Source organism: Pleurodeles waltl, chromosome 11 (assembly GCF_031143425.1).
Source record: "Pleurodeles waltl isolate 20211129_DDA chromosome 11, aPleWal1.hap1.20221129, whole genome shotgun sequence".
Lineage (NCBI taxonomy): Eukaryota > Metazoa > Chordata > Amphibia > Caudata > Salamandridae > Pleurodeles > Pleurodeles waltl.
The window spans coordinates 344,114,418-344,137,661 of NC_090450.1; the positions used below are offsets into that span (position 1 = coordinate 344,114,418).

Below are 23,244 nucleotides of genomic sequence, written 5' to 3' on the forward strand. Positions count from 1 at the left end.
GCCCACCATAGTAGATCCACTGCAGCGTCTCTGGAGATGGTTATCGACTCATCGTGATACCCTTTGTGTTGAAACCCCTGCTTGTGGAGGCACCATTGGAGAGCCCTCATGTGCCAACGTGCATGAGTGACCAACAGAATGCAAGAAGCAAACAGACCGAGTAGACATAGGGCATTGAGGACTGGAACAACCGCTCCTTTTTGAAACATTGGAATCAAAGCCTGAATGTCCCGGATCCGCTGAGGCGGAGTAAAGGCCGGATTCAATGTTGTATCCAGTACTGCCCCAATGAACAGGAGGAGTTGAGAGGGCTCCAGGTGAAACTTGGGCTCATTTACCGTAAAACCCAGACTGAACAACAACTGCATTGTCATTTGTAGATGATGCAGCACAAGCTCTGGAGACTTGGCTTTGATCAGCCAGTCATCCAGGTAAGGGAATACCAATATTCCTGCCCTTCTGAGATGGGCTGCAACCACCGCCATCACCTTCGTAAAGACTCAAGGTGCGGAAAAAGACCAAAAGGAAGGGCAGCAAACTGGTAGTGTGGCGACCCCACCACAAACCGGAGATACTTCCTGTGTGACTTGAGAATGGGGATATCAAAGTAAGCATCCGGCAGGTCTATCAACACCATCCAATCCTCTTTGTTCAACGCCAAAAACACCTGCGCTAGAGTCAGCATCTTGAATTTTTCCTGTTTGAGGAACAGATTCAAAATCCTCAGATCCAGGATAGGTCTCAATTGACCATCCTTCTTGGGAATCGGGAAGTATGTTGAATAGCATCCCTGTCCCCTTTCCTGCTCTGGAACCAACTACACTGCACCTTTTGATAAAAGGACCTGAACCTCCTGCTGAAGTAACAGGAGATGATCCTCTGAACAAAACGAAAGGACGGGGAGGGATGGGAGGGGGAAACTCCCGAAAGGGAAGGGCATACCCTTTCCCCACAATATTCAGTACCCAGGAGTCCGATGTGACTAACTCCAACTCGTGGAGAAAATGAAATAACCTTTCCCCACGGATGAAGCATGGCTTAAAATGGATGGAAAACTAGTGCTGCTGGGTGGCTCCTAGCATTCTAACCCTCCCCATCCTCTAAAAGACCTATAAGAAAGGTAGGCAGACTGCTCAATCGTGGATTGAGGCCTCCCACGAAAAGCGGCTCCACGGCCAAACCCCCAAAAGGACCTGAAAGGAGTAGATGTGGAGGCCTGCAGCCCCAAAGACTTCACTGTGGCTCAATTATCTTTAAAGCGCTCTAAAGAAGAGTCCGCTTTGACCCCAAACAACTTTCCTTCATTGAAAGGAAGGTCTAATAAAGTTGTCTGGACATCCAATGAAAATCCAGAAGACCTTAGCCACGCATGTCTCCCAGTGGCAACTGAAGTACCCATCGCCCTGGCCACTGAGTCTATAGTATCCAGACCAGACTGGATGATTTGTTTGTCCGCAGCTTAGGTGTCCGACAGGAGTTCATGGAACTGTCCCTGCATATCCTGCGGGAAGTTAGGCACTACGTCTCTAGCCGTGTCCATCAAGGCATGCACATATCTACCTAACACACAGCTAGCATTAACCGACTTCAGAGCCATAATGCAGAATGAAGAAGTCTTCTTAGACGTCTGCTCCATCATCTTGGACTCCCTGTCCAATGGATTAACAGGAAAGAAGCCTGGAGAAGAGTGAGCCGAACAAGAAGTCTGGACTACCAAGCTCTCCTGGGTTGGATGTTGTGACAAAAATCCTTGATCACCTGGAGCAACCCTGTACCTTCTTGAAACAGTTCTGGACACAGCTGGTGATGTAACAGGCTTTCTCCAGATCTCTAAGACACACTCCGTAAGATCATCACTGAATCGGAGCAAGGGCTCCACTGAAGTAGAAGAAGGATGGAATACTTCAGTCAAAATGTTAGTTTTAACCTCAGCAGCTGGCAACGGAAGGTCCAAAAATTCTGCAGCCTTCTTCATAACAGAGTGGAAGGAAGCTGCTTCTTCAGGAAACTCCCCTGGAGATGAAAGATCCCCACTCAGGGGAAGTGTCCAGCCCATTAGCTGAGTCTAGGCCCTGAAATTCTCCCAAGGGCTCAGCAATCTCTCCTTCCTCCATCAATTGTCTCTGGTACTCTTGCTCTTCCAAGAGCCTCAACGCTCTCCTCCGCAACCTCAACCTGGCCTCCAATCTAGGCATCGACCTGGAGTTTGCTGACGCCGAAGGTTTCAAAAGCGATGGGGGCGGACCGGGAGAAGGAGATGCACTCCGTCCCGACCAGGATCCATTCGGCGCTGGAGCTGACTCCATCGGTGCCATTGGCATATGAGGCGCTGTCATTGGCGTTGTCTGTCCAAGCGGTGATGTCATCGGCACCAGAGGCCTATGAGGCGATGTCATCAGTGCCAAACCAGCATCCTCAGCCTGATAAAAAGGCACAAACAGCACTGACTTGTATGGAGCCGGAGAGCCCAAGGAGAATGCCAAAGGACCCGTGGGACCAGTCGGTGCACCAGCAGGGGCCGTAGCCTTATTAAAGATGGTGAACATGGTATTCAGAAATGCTGCCGGATCTGCTCCCGGAGTCGGGAAAGCAGGAAACCTCGGATCTTCCTGAGATGCCTGGGCCAGATCCGGAACCTGTGGCACAGACTCTCGAGTTCCAGGTGAAAGCTGAGGACCCACCGAAAACTCAACCACTTCAATGAGCGATGGCGCTGACGAAGCCTGAGAACTTTGAGGCTGGAGAGTTACAGTGGGACTAACCTCCCACATCGTACAACGCCGTCTGGAAGGAAACCTAGATCGGCCTCTAGAAGAATGATGCCAAGAGTCTTGTTGGCGCTTCTTCTTATGAGACTTATGGGATGACGAGTCTCTAGTCTTAGACCTCTGATGTCTTCTGTGTTCCTTCTTTGCCTTAGCTAAAAAGAGTTTAGCCTCTCTTTCTTTCAGCGCTGTCGGATTCATCCCTTGGCAGGACACCATCAGCAGTCGTCGTGAGGGTCCGTGACAGACATACGACCCCCGCACTCCCGACAAGGTTTAAACCCTGACTTTTTAGGAGGAGACATTGTAAGAGTACAATAAGACACCTTCGAAACAGTAATTTCTTGAGAGCTAAGAGAAAACCATTCGCGTCTAAGGCACGGGGAAAAGGGACCTGCCGTCAGCACGCCGGCAAGGACCTCATTGCTACAATGACGTCAGACGGAGTCGCATGCGGAGCCGTGCAATTGTGACATCCTTGTCGGCATGGAGAGCTGGGAAGAATATTTTCCGTTGAATGCTGGTGCATTGGGAGAATTCATAAGGTGCGGAATCCACAGGTAGTTGTATCCATCCAAAATATAAGATTTTATCCTATTCAAGACACTTAGTTTGAAATAATATTCGTGGGTAAGTGTTGAGGTTGATTTTCCTACTAGTGTGAAGACAAGTGCCTTAGTAGTTGAAAATATTACAAGAGTCTAGACAAGGCTGAAGAGAAATGCTGGCTTGAAAAGGAGTGCCATGCCATACAAGAAGAAATTCTATTTTAGAAAAGATTTTATTTAAGGTGGTGGTAAACCATCCATGCCTAGATGTTAAAAGTCATTGTCAGGTCTATGATATTGTCAAGGGAAGATACTATACATTAACTGGATCCTAGAGAAATGCCGGTTCTGCAAATCAGATGTGAAAAATGGTATCCTGTATGTCATACTCAGTCTCAGTTTGTGCAAGACGAAAGAGGAGCTGAAGATTAAACAATTTGAAATTATTTCCTTTGAGCCATAAGCACTAACTATAATGGTGGAGGTGCATCAGAGTATTCCCAAATTATTAGAAACTCAGCACCCTGCATGCAAAACAAAAAACACTGTTTAAAAGGAAAGCAGGAGATGGACAAAAGGGACACAGTTGGGGGAGGATAGGTGTGATGTCAAAAAGGAGGTTTAGACATTATGAATGGGAGAAAGGATCAGGGGGGCGGTGCAAGGGATAGAAATCAACTGGACCCACTGACAAACCAACAGTATTATAAATTTGGGGTTTTGATGACCATGTTCTTTGGTATGTTTAATCACAGGTTGAATGTAACCGAAAAGGTACTTGCTGATTTGAGTCCATTGCTTCCGCTAAGATCCACACAAGACGATATTCAACTACTTGTGTTGTGCTCTAATGGGAGAGACGTTGTAGGAAAATCCCTCTTTCTGGCATGGTTAACCCCACTTTTTGCCTGTAGTCAGTGTGCTTAGACTGTTTTCATTGGGATCCTGCTAACCAGGACCAAAGTGATTGAGCCCTCTCCTCTAAATTTGGTTGCCTTGGTACCCTTTGCACCCCACAATTGGCATACTGGTGTACCCCTGTAAGTCCACAGTATATGGTACTTAGGTACGTACCCAAGGCATTGGTACACCAGGAGTCCCACATTGGCTGCAGCATGCCTTATGCCACTCATGGGAGCTAATGCAAACTGTGTCTCCAGGCCTGACATTTGCAGTCTTAGTGAAAAGGTGTATGCACCCTGTCACTGCTGGTCGCAGCACGAGGTCACTAAGTCACCTCTATGGTAGGACCTTCTAGCCCAAAGGACAGGTTGCAGGCCCCTGTGTGTGTGTGTGGGCACCCCTGCATGAGCAGAGGTGCCCCTACGAACTCCAGTTCCAATTCCCTGGACTTCGCAAGCGCTGGGAAGCCATTTTAGCTATGTACCTGTGGTTCAGCTACATAATGGTGACTCCAAACCTACACATGTTTGGTATCAAACATGTCAGGACCATATACTAAAACTGATTCCAGAATTGGTGCCATGATTCCATGCACTCAGGGGATCCTTAGAGCACCCCCAAGAGTATTGCTCCTACCAGTCTCCCAAGGTCTGCGAGCAGCCCACGCTGCTGCAGCCTCTGGGACAGGATTCTGCCCACCTGCTGAGGAAGGGTAAGGCAGAACAAAGCAGGGTACGGCAGAACAAAGGATTTCCTGCTTGAGAGAGGATGCAACACCCTCTCTCTTGAAAATAGGCGTCGCTGGGAGGGGTATCCTCCCCATGCCATCAGACTGTTTTGAAGGGCACATCTGATGTCCTCCTAGCATAATCGGGTTTGCACCAGTCCCGGAACCCCAGTTCCTGGTCTGGCTTGAAACCAGATAAAGGAATATGGAGAGACCACTCTCCGGTCCATCACCAACCCAAGGGTGGTGCCCAGAGATCCTCCAGGTGTCTAGTTGATTCTGCCATCTTTCTTAAAAGAGCGTGTGCAGAGGCCCCTGGGAGCACTTGCTAAGTGACCAAGCCCCTTCTTGGAATATTTAGGGACTTTCTTGCAGGTGGGTCCCCAGATTAGGCACACAAGACTCCACCAGGACTCACCGCAATTACCTCTTCTGCTCCTGGCCACCAGAACCGCTGCATGATTACACAGGCATCAAACAACAATGGAACACCAAGATGACCATTCCTTGCAACATTGTTTCTACGGCTCCTGCAGCAACTTGCAACATGTCCACAGCTGTGCTTCCTCTGGGGTCGGCAAGACCACAGCTGCACCAAAGCAGCAAGAGTAATCTCCCTTGGAGGGAAAGAGTCACTCCACTGCATCTGCAGGCACCTCAGGCAACGACATCCAGCTGCTGAGATCTGCTGTACTCTAGACCTGCGAAGATTCTCCAACACAAGTGTTGGTTCCAAGGGGTTCCTCCTCCTCCACCCCCACCAACAAAGGTGATGGTCCCCTGAGTACTCTCTGCCTTCTGTCCAGCTTGGGAGAAGGTGAGCCTTTGCCTCTTCCTCCAAGACAGAATCCCTGTACACAGTGACTGCTGCAGCAACCAAGGAGTGTCGACTCCTGATCCGAGGGATCTTCAGCTTCCAAGTAGCCCTGGCCCTCAGCACTCTAACTCTACAAGGACTGTCTCCTCTCTGCTACTCCAGCAACGTGGGACTCATCTCTCAAGGTGTGCTGACTAGGCCTCACTGCTCAGACTGCTTTTGCTGGCTCTCCTTTCTTCTGAGGGTCAACCTGGAGTCCCTCCAAGGGTTGAGTCCCCAGGACCTTGCTGGACCTCTTCAGCTCTGTAAATCTCAACCAGCCCCAGTTGCATTTGTTTGTGCTTGTTGGTGATCCTCCTGACCACTGACCCACCTGCAATCCAGCGACTGTCGAAGGACAGCTCATGGGCGACTTCAGGGACTCCTCTGCAGCACCTGGACTCCTCAATTGGACATCATCCACCACCATCAACCTGGATTTTCACCCACAGAAGAGCGGGCACTGCCCCCTGCAACATATGGACACTCCTGTGTGGTGGACTCCGTCCCCTTCTTTTGCAAGTTCTCTTCTTCCCAAATCCACAGTTGGGTTCCACCGACCTGGTCCTGCTCTAGCAATATTCCAATTCCAAGTCTCAATGTTAGCCTATGGAACAACCAGGTAACTTACCTCTGCTCTCCTGGTTGTTGGGAGCCTTCTAGCTACTTACCTTTTGGGGTTCCACAATCTCCAAGCCCTTGGCTAACTACTCCATATCCTCCGGTGGGGGTAGGGGGGGCATTCTCGCATTCCACTTTTTTAGTATATTGTTTGGCCACACTATCGGGCTCTTGTTATTTTGTGCTATTTCCTATTACTTACCTAGGTCTATTTTGTAACTACCTCCAAAAGGGGAGTTTGCCTATAGTAATCTAGTCTGGTGTTCCCATAATAAGTACCTTTATTTTTGCAACACTGTGTGGCTCCTTTCATGTGTGATTAGTTACTTTGTGACTACTGTGGTATTGTAAGTACTTCACACTCCTCCTAGATAAGTCTTGGCTGCTCACCACAGCTACCACTAGAGAGCCCTGGCTACCTAGACACTGTAATAGTATCTAATTAGGGTTGTCTAGACCCAGTATAAGGTGTAGCGCCATAGGTGTCCACCACACACTGGGCCAGCCTTCCTACAAACGTCTATTGTCGAAAGTTCACTTTAGGCGCAATTCAAAAGATTAGCTGTATACCCACTAGGTCGTGGACTATTGGGAGGGCAGATAAAGCTACTCTAGGCCCGACTGGTAAAGTGAATTTCAGGGCACCATAATACCCCATGACCAAGGACCCCTTAAAAATAGTCAATTCTGTGGGTATTACTACTACCCCAATACCAAGCAGAAATGACCATGTTTTACTGGAAATTCCACTCATTCAGAGGGTCCACCTCAGCATACCTGGTCTCGCTCTTCCATTCATAGGAATTCATCTCAATCGAAGTTTAATATTGCCAACTGTCTGTAAATCTTCCCCGGTTAAAGAAAGGTGTAAATGAATCCACCCATCAATTGAAAAATAAAGTAGTGCACTGGTTTAATGACTGAATAGGGGGAGGTGACTACTTATATGACCATATTATTATGGTTAGAAGAGTAGAGAGGGCCAGGTGTGGTATAAAACTCATTGGAGGCAGATTGTGAGGTGTCAGAACCCCTTTCAGAAGGCCATAGGGCAGGCAGGGGCTGCTGGGTCCAAATGTGGTGGTTTAGATATTTCACTCCCGATGTCCAAGGGCCAAACTACTATGAATTCTGAGAAACTGGGCCAAGTACCCTTTCTGCACCTGACTCTCAGGATAGTGTGGTCAGAGCAGTCAAAGGCTCCCTGGGGGTGGGAGAGGGGGGGGGGGGGGGGAGGGGGGGGGAAGGTGTGGATACAGATCAGTGAACACAAGCTCACAACTCAAAACACAATCGGCAACAAATGAACGCCCAGCCGAATACTCACTTATTTGAAGAAAAAAAAAAAAAAAAGGATTTTATTTCTACAACATACTAAAGTAAAAATACAACATTCACCACTAATTACAAAGTCAACCTTGTGGTCAAAGATTGTGTGTATCAGTAGCTATTTCCCTCTAACTCCTTCCTCACACTAGTGATAGTGGTTATTCCTCATTCACTATTGGTACCATCCATGGAATGCCCCAATAGTAGTCACAGTCTCAAAAGTCCACTTTGACACTACTTTAAAATCAGTGATACCACATCAACTTAGCAAACTCTTCCCAGTCTCCACAGACTCGAAACCAGTCTTAACAACAATGGCAAGCATGAAGCGGCTTATGTTCCCCAAGTGAACCAAGTCTGTGTGTGCTCGCAACGGATGCAGCAGAGTTCAGATGAGTCAGCCACACAGAGCTACAATTGATACAGTCTCTCTCACTCGCAGTCGCATTCCTGAAGCGACTGGGGCTCTCTGCTGCTCCTTCTGCAGCTTACGTGTACGGTTCCTCTGCTGGTGGAGGGTGACTTCGACAATCCTCTATTGGGTACCACTTATGGCCGACTGTGTACAGGTACTCCCACAGCACCCTCAACTTTACTGGCAGGACTTGGCAGATCAGGTCACATTGACGTTCCTGGAGATGACCTCTGGCATACAGGGTCACAGTTTCTCACAGCACACAGGCTCCTACCTGATCAGCACAGTGAAATCATTAACAGTGGCCCCACCTGGCATATGAGATTGCAGACTCTTTACCTTAGAATTTCCCCCCGGCATCAGTCTGGATCAAGTGATTTCTCTTCAAGCAGGATTCTTGCTCGCCATTAGGTGGCGTCTGTCAACTCCACATCCATTGTTGGCACCATGGTCGCCGGATATGATGTCGTGAGTTGTATGTGGGGGCCATCCCGGCACGCTGACATGGGTTTCTTTACACAACTTTCCACACCAAAAGTGAAGAGCCATGAAGAAGATTGACTCTGGTGCACCAAAACTAGGGCCCCAAAAGGGAAGTTCCTGTCTCTAGAAGTCAGTTCACAGAGCAGGGGTGATAGGTGGGTCGGTAAGGAATCTGCAACTAGAATATGTCTCTACCAAATAATGTGTTACTGAAGGTAAATAATTTGTTCATCTTAGAGACTTCTAGTTGCGGACTGCTTACCTTAGAATACATACCCAAGCAATACCACCCCCAGAGGAGGGTCTGCAAACCTAAAGCATACTAGGCAATATGTATCCTTTCCAAGAGAAAAAGGGGGTTAATCCCACTGGTGCAATTTCACGACGGAGCCAGTCTTCCAAATAGAGGACCATGTCAGGGCCTTCTACTTTCTCGGGAAGTCCCACCATTCTGATATTGCTGCTGTGTTCTCTATTTCAGGCGTCTTCCACTCTGTTTTCAAGCGCCTTCAAGCAGGTTTCAATGGAACTCAGCCCGGTGCTATTCGCCGCCACCCACTGGGATAGTTTCAGACCACTCCCTCTCGGTCGTTGTGACCTTCTGCACCAACCGTTGGTAGTCATCGTGTAGGAGACCCAGATCAGTGCTGAGCATGTCTATCTTGGTTTTCAGGGCCTCATGAGATGCATTGATAGCTTACAACATGTCTTGTAGTGTGGAAGCAAGCAGTGTATTTCCGGTAGGAGCAGCTGCCGTGTGCTCCGAGAAAGCAGGGGCAGTGCTGGGACAGAAGGAGCCTCCAAGGTCCTCTTCTTGTTTCTTCATGCTCTTACCCACGATGCGAAGGACTGAGGTTTAGATCACAACCAGAAGTCTGATCCCGCTTCAAGGCAGCACCAGCATGTCAAATCCTGGTCCCCAGGCTAGACAGTGGGATCCACAGGATTGCTCGCCCTCTCAACCAGAGGGTGTGTGCATAGGTCACCATGCAGACAGTCGTCACAAGATCAGCTGGGCGCTGCCGTAAGAATGTTCAGTTTAGTGTCACATAAGCCACCCTCAACCAGCACCAGGGAGCAGAGGTGGTAGCCCTCGTAGTCCAAAGGACTCCTGGTGGTCCAATACTCCTTGGCGAGGAGTCTCTGAAGTTGCTTCGACCCCGAGGTGCTACAAATGGGCATCTGCTGTGGTTTGAATAGGGACTTATGGAGTACCAATCCTGGGCTCACTATGTAGTAGTCAGGGACCTCCCCGTCTCCTCACCTGGGAAGCTGTTGGCTATGACCACCTCCTCAGTACGGGGTACCATGCTGACTGGCGGGATACTAAGGGTGGGGGTGCTTTTGGGGGGATTTGGGGCAAAAGTAAATGCTGCAGCCGGCCACCCTGAGAATCCTTGGAAGTGGCCCGTTCTCATTAAGACACTGCCCGCTCGCCGGTAAATCCCTCAGCAGGCAGGCTTCACCAGATCAGGCAGTGGGCCAGATGGGTCAGTGTTTGGGGCTCTTAGTGTGGCAGGATAATGCAGATGCGGTCCGGGGTTTGGGGGGTCTCTTCTTTCTCAGCGCTCCCCCCTTGCGCTCACCTAGTTGCTGTTCTCCAGCTCTTGCAGCTCTCAGGGCCCGTCCATAGCAGTATCTGGTCTGTTCACTCCAAGGGCAGGCCCTTCCTTTAGGTCTCACTCAGAGGCTCTCCCCCACGCCTCGTCCACCTGGCATCAAGGTCCTCAGGCCCAGGTCATCCTGTGCAGGTCTGCTCCCCTGTGTACCCCTTGATGAGGGAGTTGTGCTCTGCATCACTTGAACTCTACTGGCTGGTCGGATCAGGGGGTAGGCGCCACCTTGAGGCATCGCACACAAAAGTCCGTCCCCACCCACCACAGTTGAGCCCTCAGCATTGTCAGGAGCTCTCCTTTGTCATGGGGTATGAAGTGCCCTGCTGTCTACCCCCAGGTGCCATGTGCGGTGGCCAGGATGAGGACATCTGTTTCGGAGCTCTCGAGCAAACCGCCTCACACCATTCGCTGCTTAGCCACACCCACCCTATGCTTTACACTGGTGACCAACATGAATCAATACCCATTTACCAGATTTAGGTTAAATCTGATACACTGCCATTTGGCCACTACTTGGTCCGTGTAAATGTGCCTCATTTTCTGACCAGGATACCTTGAGTTTCAATATGTTTGGTGGGTTCTTGGATGATTCAAGTTTTAAATATATTACATCTTTGTTGAAAAGCATGCATTTTACCAAGGTCAGGCTTTGTCAGAAACCACAAAAAAGATTATGAATGATCAATTGGTTTTCTTTCAAATGTCTATGGGTCTAGAACTGTACTGCAAGCGCCTTTACTTAACACAAACCTCAAAATCTTTGCTTGGAATGATCACTTCGCAAAATATATATGCAACACAGAAGTATTTACCAATCTTGGCAATTAATTGCATCACCATATCCTGGGGTATCAACAACTGTCAGGCGCAGCTTCACTCCACGCTCCTCAATCTCAACCGTTGAGGCTTCAATCTCTACAGTCCTTTCAATTTTATCTAGACAAAAAAGAAAGGATAAGGTTTGACATGGCCCAATTCTGGCTACCTGTTGTAAAGGAATCTCATAACTTTACTGTACATGTCAGCCATTACATAAAAAAAAAAAACGTAATCTAGTAGGGTTCATAGTTTCAACATTACATTAACAAACTCAAAATTTTACAACTTAAAAAAATCATTCACTTAAAAGTATAAGCAGAAGATTTAGAATGGAGGTAAGCCCAAAGTGGCACACATTATGCTGTCTAGCTGTGCTCTTCTTCATGCCCCCTCAGCTTTTGAGATTAATAGAAGGGTAATAAGCTTTATTATGCTATCTGCTTTGGGGAAACTTGCAACATAACATATTATACGTTCTGAGATTCTGGAGTGAGTTAAGTACTCCAAAAATAACTCTCACTGGTGCAAAGCAGATTTTATATAACCCAGGAAAATGATGAAAAGCTCGCAATTCTGACAAGTATACAGATTTAACTCCAAAATAATGCTATTCAAACTACTGCTGAGCATCACCTGTTCCTCTCTGTCCCTATATAATCATAAAGAGGGACAGAGAGGTTAATGGTTCAGTGTACGGCCTCCTCTAATAATAATTTAATATGTAAGAGTACACCGTTCCACAGAAGATGATAAATTCCACTAGGCACTCCTATATCTGGAAGCAAATACCCTCACACATTCAATTGATGCCAATCTTCATTACAGGGATGGCTCTTAGTCAGACTGGCACAGCAATGTCTGACGGGCCCACCGCAAGGGGGCACTTTGCCAGAGATCTTTACTGAATGTCTGTGCCATAGCTTAAATTTAGGGATGAGTTCAAACTCACATGCAAGGAAAGAGCAGGGGAGAGAAAAAGGATACAATTGGTTCAAGAACCCTACAAACAACATGCAATTTATTGATCAGCGAAGGGTTTTGGTCACAGGTAAAAGAATGCCAGGGAATGAAAAAGAGATAATGCTCAGTCACTCTACCAACAGAACAGAGATGGGAGAAGAAAAATATGTTCAACCATCATAACAAGTCAACATGTTTCGCACCGAAAGAGTCCGTTCGGATCAAGTGGCGCTTCATCAGGATCAAATAACAAAGAAACACTTCCCCTAAACTACTTGGGAAGAACTCAGTGTCTGAAAATGCGCATGCAAAGTGAGTCACTTACTCACAACTACATTGTAAATTAAATGGATGGTGTAAAAGGAAACCATCCTCGGATAAGGACAAGGCTTCATGGGAACAAGCGTGTCATGGGACTGGTGTGGTATACTATCACACACCAAGCCCAGCCCAGAGACCTACCCCAAGGAGGCATTCCCTCTATGTACCTGCCTTTTCTACCCATCCTCCCATAACACCACTCTGAAGCAGTTGTCAAGGAGCATTAGGACTATGTAGCAATTCATACACTTATGGGGACATTAAGAAAAACACCATGTAATTGACATATCCGATCATTTTATTTGTATTTTGCATGACATTAACCCATCTAATACAATACCTAGCAAAAACTGTAAATACAAATATTCAGTAGTTACAAAAACTAAAAAGGTCCATCCAGCGCATACTCCAGCCAGTAGCATACAATTTCTACTTAATAAATTCTGAAGGTGCTTGAATATGTGGAACTTTTTTTATTATTATTTCAAGCTAGCTAAAGGTGACAGGAACATGTAAACCTATCTAAAACACCTTAACACCAACCTCATCAACAATGGTGAAATGTTCCATTACAGTTATAACGGATAGTCAATCTCCAATTCATCAGCAGCCATAACATCAGTGAAAGTGATGCTAGGTTGTGCTGCAGGACTTGACTCTGCTCTCTAGAGAGAAGAGTGTGGTTTAGTTTGAATGCAGTTAGCATATCAAATATTCACAGGAATGCCTATCAGTGTAGTCTGGGCCAAATCCCTGCACCACTAAAACGATGGTGCTCAAGTTCAAGTTTAAATTTTCCTGGAAGGCATGTAATCAGGCAAACAGATGGAAAAGCTCATGCAAATAATGCATAGCATGGACAATAGTGTCCGGAAAGGTGTGGTCAGTCTACGCAAATTGAAAACTCACCGCACCGATACACGACACCACAGAAACTCAAGGCAAGGTGGGCCCGTGCCAAACCTTTATAAGGTGAGAAAAGCGATACAGGGAAGAAGTCACTAATAGACCTCCCCTCACAATCCCTCCAGCCTGACAAACCGCACAGGCGCTGAACAAGGACACAGGGTCAACACATGGTCTTACAACAGGCCACATATCAGACACTCCAATGCCACTTCTCTCCACAGAACCGCACTAGAAGGTTCCACTTCAACACATCTTACACTGCATACCCACATGATCACTGCTATGAATTCTTATGATAATGGTAAACAAGCAAATGCAATACTTTGATGTGTTCAGAGATGCCTAATACATTCCATCAAAGCTGCATATTAAAAACCCATGTAACTAAATAAAAGTTTAAAAAATAAACAAAAAAACTTGTGTACATAGAATGGGAATTTGCCGTTATGAAGATTGACAAATAGGTTCCAATGATGTGAAAACCCTGTGATGAAACGCTAGAATTTGTCAGACATCCAGCACCCACTGGCATCACTCAAATTAGTCTTGGATGAGTACCGCTACCAAGCTGCGGCACAGGTCTGGCATGTGTTGCACAAAAATGTTGCTTTGGCCAGCATAGTGTCTTAACTAATATGCTTCCAGAGACAGGAATATCAATATTTTATTCCATGTTAAAACTGCATTTGACCAGGTCTGTTTTTTACATATGTGATACACAAGTAGTTCTTGAAGGATGGCACACCCATCCTTCCAGAGAGGTGCCTGCAGACAGGACAGCTGCAAACTCCAGTAAGTGTAGCTGCAAAACCTTAACTAGATGTGACATGCTTTGACACAATTTCAGGGTGTTGTGCATAATGAAACTTGTATGACTTTGTCCAATCAAAAGTTACCTACTGCCAAGCAGCCAGCTCTTCTTGAATAATGCACGCTCAGATGAGGATGATAGATACATGAGGACATAACTATCAAAGATTTGAATTTTCAACTGCATATAAACAGATTGTATGGAGAAACCCTATACACGTTTATCTCTCCTTTTCACAGAAGTTATACTATGTCATGTTGACATCTGATCTCCTGGAAATACCATGGATCCTATGGAGTCAGGAAAGATTTGGGGGCGAGTGCCAAGAGTGGTGTGATTTGCAGTTTTGTGACAGATGACTGTGGCTGAATTTCTGTAGAGATGGTGCTCTGGGCCACCAATCAGCCAAATAGTAGTAGATGTGTCACCCCTGAGCATCATAGATGTATTGACAAAACTTCGGCAAATGATTGAGAGGTTCCAGAAAACCAGTGAGCTGCTGCTAACAGGGGCATAATGTTGGAGAGAGGCTTATAGGGATATTTCTGCAACAGGGGTTAGTTTCCTTACAGTATCAGTGGACCAAGTGGTGGACTACTCCTTATTGAGGTCTTACTTTAGATTCTCTCCCTAAAGGAGTGCCTCATCTTTTCCTAATGTGGGACAGCTAAAGACAGACTATGGGGACATTTTATATGTTGGCAGTGTGCATAAGAGTGAAAACAGAGTATACACACATCCAACATATTGGTCCGTCAAACTTATTAAATTGCAGGCAGTCTATAGGTTTGGCTACCATGGCTATTACTCAGTCCCTGACATAGCCAAACCTCTTTAATGGCCCGATTGAGTAAGGGTTCATTAGAGAAATGGCTACCTGTTTACCCGCCCAATTTAGGTAGGCGGACATGTAGCCTTTTTTCTTACTATCTGTCACAGGAAGGTAAACTCTGGCAGTGAGGGGCAGTAAAATTTAACTAATGCCCCCCCATTCATAATAACTGTCATGGTGAGAGGAGCATTATTTAGATTTTTGTTTTTTACTTTGAAAGAGAAAATCCCACAACCCTGCAACAAACAGTAATATAAATTGGCAGGAACAGCTGTGACGGTGGTTCCAGGCAATGCGTTATATATGACTGCCTTGGCAGTCATTTATAAATTGGGCAGGCAGTCCCGCCATCAGGGAAACTGAGTAATTTACTCAATCCCGCTTGCAGAATGGGACAACGCCATTATCTATATCGGCTCTTATGTCGGCTCTACAGAAGAGAAGAGCAAGTTACTTACCTTCGGTAACGCTCTTTCTGGTGGATACATTAGCTACCTGTGGATTCCTCACCTAATGAACTCTCCCCATGCGTAGCATTCAACGGAAACTTCTCTCTAGCTCTGCACGTCGGCGAGGACGTCACAATTGCCCGACTCCATGCGGCTCCGTCTGACGTCATTGTGGCAATAAGAGGCCCTCGTCGGCGTACTGACGTCAGTTTATGCAATTTTTGACGTGCCTTTGAAACATTTAGAAAACATCGACAACCTAAACACTTCATGATCACAAATAATAAAACTTTATGGAGAACCTTTATATAAAACTTTTACAAAGTTCCTTAAAAAGAGCATACCATCATGAACAGTTTGAAAACTTGGAAATAACCTGAATTGCAACTATGAATATATATACATATATAGAAACATAGAAATTAAGGTACTGAAGTGCAAACCCAAGGCGATCCTGGTATGACCAGACAGACAACAGGGAGGCAGGAGGGACCGTGAGGAATCCACAGGTAGCTAATATATCCACCAGAAAAAGCGTTACCGAAGGTAAGTAACTTGCTCTTCTGATGAATACAACTACCTGTGGATTCTTCACCTAATGAATAGAGTCCCAAAGCAGTACCACCTTAGAGGAGGGTGTCCATCTGGTCACACCAGGAACTCCTGCAGCACAGACCACGCATAATTGCCATCCCTCCGCACCTCCGAATCCAGACAATAATGCTTTACAAAGGTCTGGAGGGAAGACCAAGTCGCAGCCATACAGATGTCCGCCACCGGAATACCTCTGGTCAGAGCCGATGAGGTAGACTTGGCCCTGGTGGAATGGGCTCTGATCCCCTCAGGAGGATCCTTCTTCGCCAATGAGTACCATATTTTAATACAAAGAACGACCCACCTGGAGACCGTTCTCTTGTGGACGGCCTTACCCTTCTCCTCTTCCCCACGTATCGGATAAAAGATTGTTCATCCAACCGGAACGCTCTCGTCCTGTCAATATAAAAGCTGAGAGCCCTCTTAGGGTCTAGACGATGGAGTCTTTCCTCCTCCTTAGATGGGTGTGGAGGAGGGCAGAACGACGAGAGAGTTATGGATTGTCCCAAGTGAAACAGAGACACTATGCCTTGGGAGGAAAGCCGCCCTGGTCCTCAAAACCACCTTGTCCTTATGAAAAGTCGTAAATGGCGGGAGAACAGAAAGACCCTGCAGTTCAGAAACACGTCTAGCCGACGTAATGGCAATCAGAAACACAGTTTTGAAAAACAAATACCTCAAGGGACTAGAATGAAGAGGCTCAAAGGGAGAGCCCATCAAAGTCAACACCAGATTCAAGTTTCACAGCGGCGTGATAAAAGGAGTGGGAGGAAACCTATTAGTAAGTCCCTTCAAAAATCGTAAAAACCAAAGGGGATTTGAATGAAGAGGGTTGATCTGGAAGACATAAGAAGGCCGAAAGATAGCCTTTAACAGTGGCCACAGCACAACCAGGCTGTGCCAACGACAAAGCGAATAACAATATATCTGAAAATATACAATTTGGCTCACCTGTAAAAACCCTGGGGCACGCTAACCTCGTCCCATTTGTTTACACCTTGCTGGTGAATAAGGAAAGGTTTCCTACCTGTAATCCCAGACTCTCTCAGGGGAATCTCCACTGAAGTCATAAATACTGAATAGTCCCGCCCACGTGCAGGGCTCCCAGAGTACTTTAAATATTAAGTTTTTTTTAGGCGTAGCTGTTCACTTTTCTTCTGGAAGGCCGGTAGAAACACTTCAGACATGAAAGGCTATAACAAGCAATTTCTTCAGTCAGCTTTTAAAAAAGATAATAAATATATATGTATATATAAACTTAAGGCCAAAAAACCGGCAGGAATTTAATTGGTTAGTTAAATCTCTTTCCCAAACCCCATTCATAAAAGGAGAAAAATGACGAAAAATAAAGACAGTGTAGCCATATACGCTGCAATTAGGTGATTATTAAAATAGCATCTGTGCCTTTAAGGGACCAGAGACCACCAGTACCCCTTCACGCCCAGCAGGTGGCAGTTGCATCAGTTCTTTTTGCTGCAATGTGGCATTGTTTGATAGGTCCAATAATTACCCATGTTAACTCCACTGTAAGTGGGAGAGGAGGTTTGCTTATGACTTCAATAGAGATTCCCCTGTGAGAGAACTGGGATTACTTCTCTTTCAGGGGATCTCTCATGATAGCCATACGCACTGAACAGAGTTGCATGCCCATCCCCACCAAAGAGTGGTGGAAAAGAATCAACCAACCAAATAAAGCAAACAGATTTCTCATGGAAGCCTGTTCTACTTGAGCATCTCATCAATATTTAACTTTATTCGATTTTTATAACAAAAAAAAACATATAAGTGTACATTTCAATAACCACCTGCTGATCCTCAAAGAAGTATACAAAATCCGTCACACAAAAAAGATACATTACTAAATGTATAAAATAGAGAAGGTTCAAAAAGCCCACTGACCGACATGAACAAAGTTCTTATGGCTAAAAGAACGAACAACCTAGTCAGCAGTTAAAAGCAATGTATGTAGGCAAAAGGCTAAAAACCTGCGCTATAAACACTAGCCAGAAACCACGACTAATAAAAGTCTGACCTGTCTCAAATCTACTGACAGTAGGGGTGGCCTTGTGTTTATGGCCAAAGGAAATAAATCTGGGCTAGATAAGAACAATGTCCATGGTATATCAAACTGATACATTATCACATGAATGAGGCAAATTGGATGGTTTATATTAAAGGCCTTTAGGGAACAATAATTGGTGAAATATGCCCAATCTAAAATAGGTTAGTAGACAATGATGGTGGTTGGGCATTTCCAGAAGGAGTTAAGGTAAGGCTCAATCCCACTGACTGATTTTGTCATTATGTACTGAAGCATAGACTGCTTGGTTAAAGCAAGGGCCTCTCGTTCAGCGCCACCCTAAGGGAGAAAGCCTGCTTGATCCAGGCAAGATTTTTTTTTCTGATACCCTCAGGGTCAGAAAATAACCCTGGTTCTTGGAAATTGGACTTTATATAATGAAGTCATGGTATATAAAATACATTATACAAAAACAAACAGCCCCAGAGAATTAACCTATTTAATTTTAGCTCCTTCTTATGCCAAACTGAAGGCAGATAAAATCTGTACTAAAACTCATGCTCAATTGTTTGTGTGCGATTTCAGCTGGGATAACCGTTCATACACCCAAAAGACCCCTCAAAACATATTTCATGTCACCTGCATTTGCTAAATAAGGGCATACTCCTAGATCTCACATCCAAACGTTGCCACTGGAATACATTTGACTTTATATAAGTGTCTCAATTTTGGGGGCTCTTAACCAAGGTGACTAGCAAAGGCATACAGGCCAAAGATGGTCCTCTTTAAATTTCCTACATTTTTCTTTATCAGCAGTTTCTAGCTAAGACCAGAATTGAATAAGATCCCCAGGTAAGAAAACATTTCCACTCTGGTTAAGATCTGTCCTGGAGCTAAACACTGGATGTTTTTGGTTTGGTATTCTTAGGTCAAACCACCAAAAAATGTTTTTTTTTATTTTTTTTTTATTTGGTGGACAAATCCCTACTGTCCATAAAAGCAACAAATAAGGCTAAAAGGCGCTGATGTTTTGAGGCTGCGTGAGCAATCAATATAGCGTCATCTGCTCTAGCAACTGAATCCAAACAATGTTTGATAAACGTGTGTTAAGCTCCCCAAGAGTCGGTTTTACAAATCTCAGCTACTGGTATATTTCTTATTAAAGCAGCAGTGACTGCTTTCCCTTTAGTAAAGTGATCTTTCAGTCTACTGGACAGAACCTTATTTGTCTTCTGATAGCACAATAGAATACAAGATACTATCCATTGGGATATGGCCTGTTTGGATGTGTCCAGACCTGTAGAGACTGGCCCACAGTTTACACACTCCAATCTTTGGATAGCTTTTGTTTTGTCCAGATAAAATATTAAGACTAGCCTGACGTGTAGAGAATGGAGAGTCCTTTCAGCAGGTGTGGAAAGGTGCCGATAGAAAATAGGAAGGGAAATAGTTTGATTAACGTAAAAGTCTGAAATTACTTTACGTCAGAATTATGGATAAGTCCTCATAACCACCCTTACTGAAATGAAAAACAGAGAGTAGTTCATGAAAACAAAGCCTGGGTTTCGCTAACCATACAAGCAGATGTGATCGCTATGAGGAAAGCAGTTTTACACAAGAGATGTTGCAAGGACGATTTGTGACTGGGCTCAAAAAGAGCCTGCATGAGGCGCAAGAGGACTATAACCTTTTCAAATCCTTCAAAAAAACCTTAAGAACAAGAAGCTTGAAAAAATAAGTCTGTGAACGACATTTTCTGTAGGCAGTAATTACCGCAAGATAAACCTTTAAAGAAGGCAAGCATAAGCCTGATTTGGCAAGGTAAAGCAAGAATGGAAGTATTGCTTCTTCTTGGCACTTGGTTGCATCAAAGTTCTGGTCAAAACACGAGTTAGATAATCTTTTATTTCAAAGAGCAAGCAGAACGTGTTGGACATTTTGCCTCCTTGAGAATTTTCATACAGTTCTGTGGAATGTTCAAATGCCAATACTGAACTAGCTTAAGAGTCATGCTGTTAAACTCAAAGCAGAGAGATTGATGCAGATCATTTGGCCGCCTAACTTTGGGAAAAGGTCTGGTATGCACAGCAGCTTCATGTGTGGATGCTCCGCCATGTGGAAAAGGTCTGAACCACCATCTTCAGGGCCACTTCGGAGCTATCAAGATCATTCTGTCCCTCAACTAAATAAGTTTGATACGAACTGCTGAAATCAGGGGATAGGAGTAAAGGCATAGGGCTGTTTGCCAGACTAGTCAATCTATAGGGCATTCCCCGCTGTCCCTGGTTCAAACTACCTCGAGACGAAGCATGGCTATTTTCTGTTTCCCGCAGTGGCAAAAAATCGATGTGCAGAGTGCCCCACCTGCTGAAAATGATTTGCATGATGTTTTGAAGAACTCATTTGTGTTTTTTTTTTTTTTTTAGTGACTGCTTAGGGAGTCTGCTTGAACATTTTAAACACCTAGAAGATGGGTTGCAGTGATCCACATGTCTCTATCAGCCAAATCCAAACTGTCTGGGTACCATGAGACAATACCCTGGAATTTGTTGTCCCTCCTTGTTGAGAAAGTACATGGTTGCAGTGTTGTCTGTCTGACCAAGCAGGGATTGAGTCTTGAAGGACAGGAGAAAAGTCTTCAGCACTAGATGAACTTCTCTTAGCTCGAGGATATGTAAAGTCATCTCTCTTGGAGACCATGTTCCCTGAATCTGAAAGTGATGCATATGCCCTCCCCATCCTAACAGCGAAGCATCTGTCACTAATGTCTGAGAAGGGACATTCTGATGAAATGGCACCCCTGAAGCGGATGTGTTGGAAGAGCACCACCATTTTAGAGAATGCTTCGCACTGGGAGAGAAGGTGTACACGTTGTCCTAATTGCCTGAAAATTGATCCCATTGATCGAGATATTGCTGTTGAGGTTGCATGTGGAGACGAGCATTCAAATTCGGACAAACACAAAAAGCCATGTAGCTGAGAAGATACTGTTCTCACTGTGGGGTGAGAGACTTTCATGACAGGGTGACATTTCAGACAGACTGATAACAGTCTCTCCTCGAAGGAAACATTCTTGCTTGAATGGTGTAGATGGTGGCCCCCAACTAACGCACTGTTTGGATGGGAGTAGAGGTTGACTTTCTGTGAATGATATGTAGCCGTAACTCATGAAGATTGCTTGTCAACTGGTAATGCAGTTGGGGTCGTGAGGTGTTAAAAGCCTTGATCAGCCAATCATCTAGCTACGGGTAGACAAAACTTTGAAGTTCTGAGGTGTGCAGCAGAAACTGCCATACAATTTGTGAGAGTTCTTGTGGCTGACAGGAGGCCAAACTGACTTACTCTGTACTGTTAAAGATCGTGAACGACAACAATTCAAAGAAATGTTGTGTTTCTTGGTTATTAGGACATTAAAGTATGGAGGTCCTAAAAGTTGGAGTTCTATCGAACAGAGACAGTCTCCTTGGTGTATGTGGGGATAGATCTGATGTAGTGTAAGCACTTGCAACTTCTCCCTTCGAGTCCATAGGTTGGCTTGTTTCAGATCGAGATTGGGTCTGAACTTTTTTGTGGGGAATCTTTTTTGCCAGAAAATAATGGAAAAAAATTCCTGTGCCTCATTGTTTGGAATAAACAGTCTCCACTGCATGCTCCTGCAGAAGCATATCTACTTTCAAGTTCAACATCTGCAGATGTTGATTGGATAGGTTTGGTGGTATATTTGGCATAGGACTTGGAAACCTGAGACAATAGCAATTTCGTACAATATTTAAAACTCAGGCGTCATGTGATGGGATGCCACTGTATCAGGAAATGAGAGATTCTTCTCCCTACCTGAAAGGGTAACAGAAGAGGGTATGGTGTAATTCATTGTTTAGAGCCTGCTGCAGGTTTCCCCCCCTTGAGCAGGCCATTAGCTATTTCTCAAGGCAGTTGACGTTGTTGCTGTGGGTAAGGTCTTTGTGGTTGGTTTTGCTGGCAACCTTGGTGGCATTGAGGGTTTTGAACCATCAATGGGTAAAAACTTTGTTGGTAAGGCTTTTTGTGTGACGTTCCTGTTGAGACCCACTGCCTTCAAATCGGGCTTCATCCAGTTTATTTTGTCATCCATATGGCTGCCGAATAAGGTGGATAGCCATAATGGCAGATTAAGAATGCACTGTTGGAATTCATGTTTAAGGATTGCAAGTCGAAGCCAAGAATGCCTTCTCAAGACCACACAATGATGGTATTCACAGGCTGCTAATAATGAAATCAGCATCAGCACTAATTATTTGTCTGGAAGACATTATGCTGTTATTAACCACTGCATGAAAGTCCTCTTGTTCAGCTCTAGGAAGGTTGTCTGCAAATTTCTGTAAAGACTCCCACAAGTCTCTGTAGTATCTGCTCAAAAGAGCTGAAGTACTTGCAGCCTTCATGTAGTGGCAGCGGTACTACAAACCTTGCCCCCACTGAATCAAATATTTTTACTCTCCTTCTCTGGTGGTACTGTAGATGAAGGAGTGGTGGACTGTTGCTGCTTTGTCCTAAGGATGGCCACAGAATCAGGAAGAGAGTAAGCAGAAAAACAGAGTCCTGTTCGGGAGGTTTACATTTCTTTTGTAGACTCAATGAAGCAGATTTGGCTGAGGCCGGTGTGAGGAAGAGCTCCATGGCCGGTTCTCATACGCCTGGAACGAATGGCAGGAGAGGTCTGGACGCCAATCGGTGGTAAGGTGTCTCAAACATGACAGATGTAGGTGGTGCAGGAGCTGGCATCAAGACGTTCAGTTCTGAAGCACCTTTCAAAAGAACCTCCTGTATGGTTTTTATTTCATCTACTAGAGACACCCTTTGTTGAGGGGAATCAGACAATGTTGGTATTTGGATGGGAGAAGAACTTTAAGAATAATGGGTCAAATTATGTTGTGACCGTGTTCTTGACCTGGACGCATGATGGTGATGTGTGTGTCTCGAGGATGGTCGGGGTTGAGGCATGTCGTGATCTGCAACAATGCCAGTTATGATGCAAAGGATGGCGAGATCTGGAACGTGATCTTAATGGAGAAGCTAGAGGCCTCCAAGGAGAAGCTTTGACAGGTTTTCGTGGAAGACGTATTAGCGGAGTTGAGATAGGCGCCAGAGGAGGTGCTGTAGGAAGTGGAGAAGGCAGAGAAAGAGACAGAGGAGTAGGAGAGTCTGGCAGCAACACAGGGGATGTAGGAGAATATACCCTGGAGTATTCAGTCATGAGATGACGGCAGACATACTGGACTTTATTTTT

The 23,244-nt window shown here is 45.4% G+C and overlaps 1 protein-coding gene across 6 annotated transcripts in view; it reads right to left on the reverse strand.

Annotated features, from left to right (window-relative positions):
- SEPTIN2 (septin 2) overlaps positions 1–23,244 on the reverse strand; it is an 877,282-nt gene that overhangs the window by 577,530 nt on the left and 276,508 nt on the right. For all 6 annotated transcript variants that reach the window (XM_069213638.1, XM_069213641.1, XM_069213640.1 and 3 more), the window contains one exon: positions 11,076–11,199. In XM_069213638.1, the coding sequence (XP_069069739.1) occupies positions 11,076–11,199 (124 nt within the window). The remainder of the gene's footprint in view (positions 1–11,075; positions 11,200–23,244) is intronic.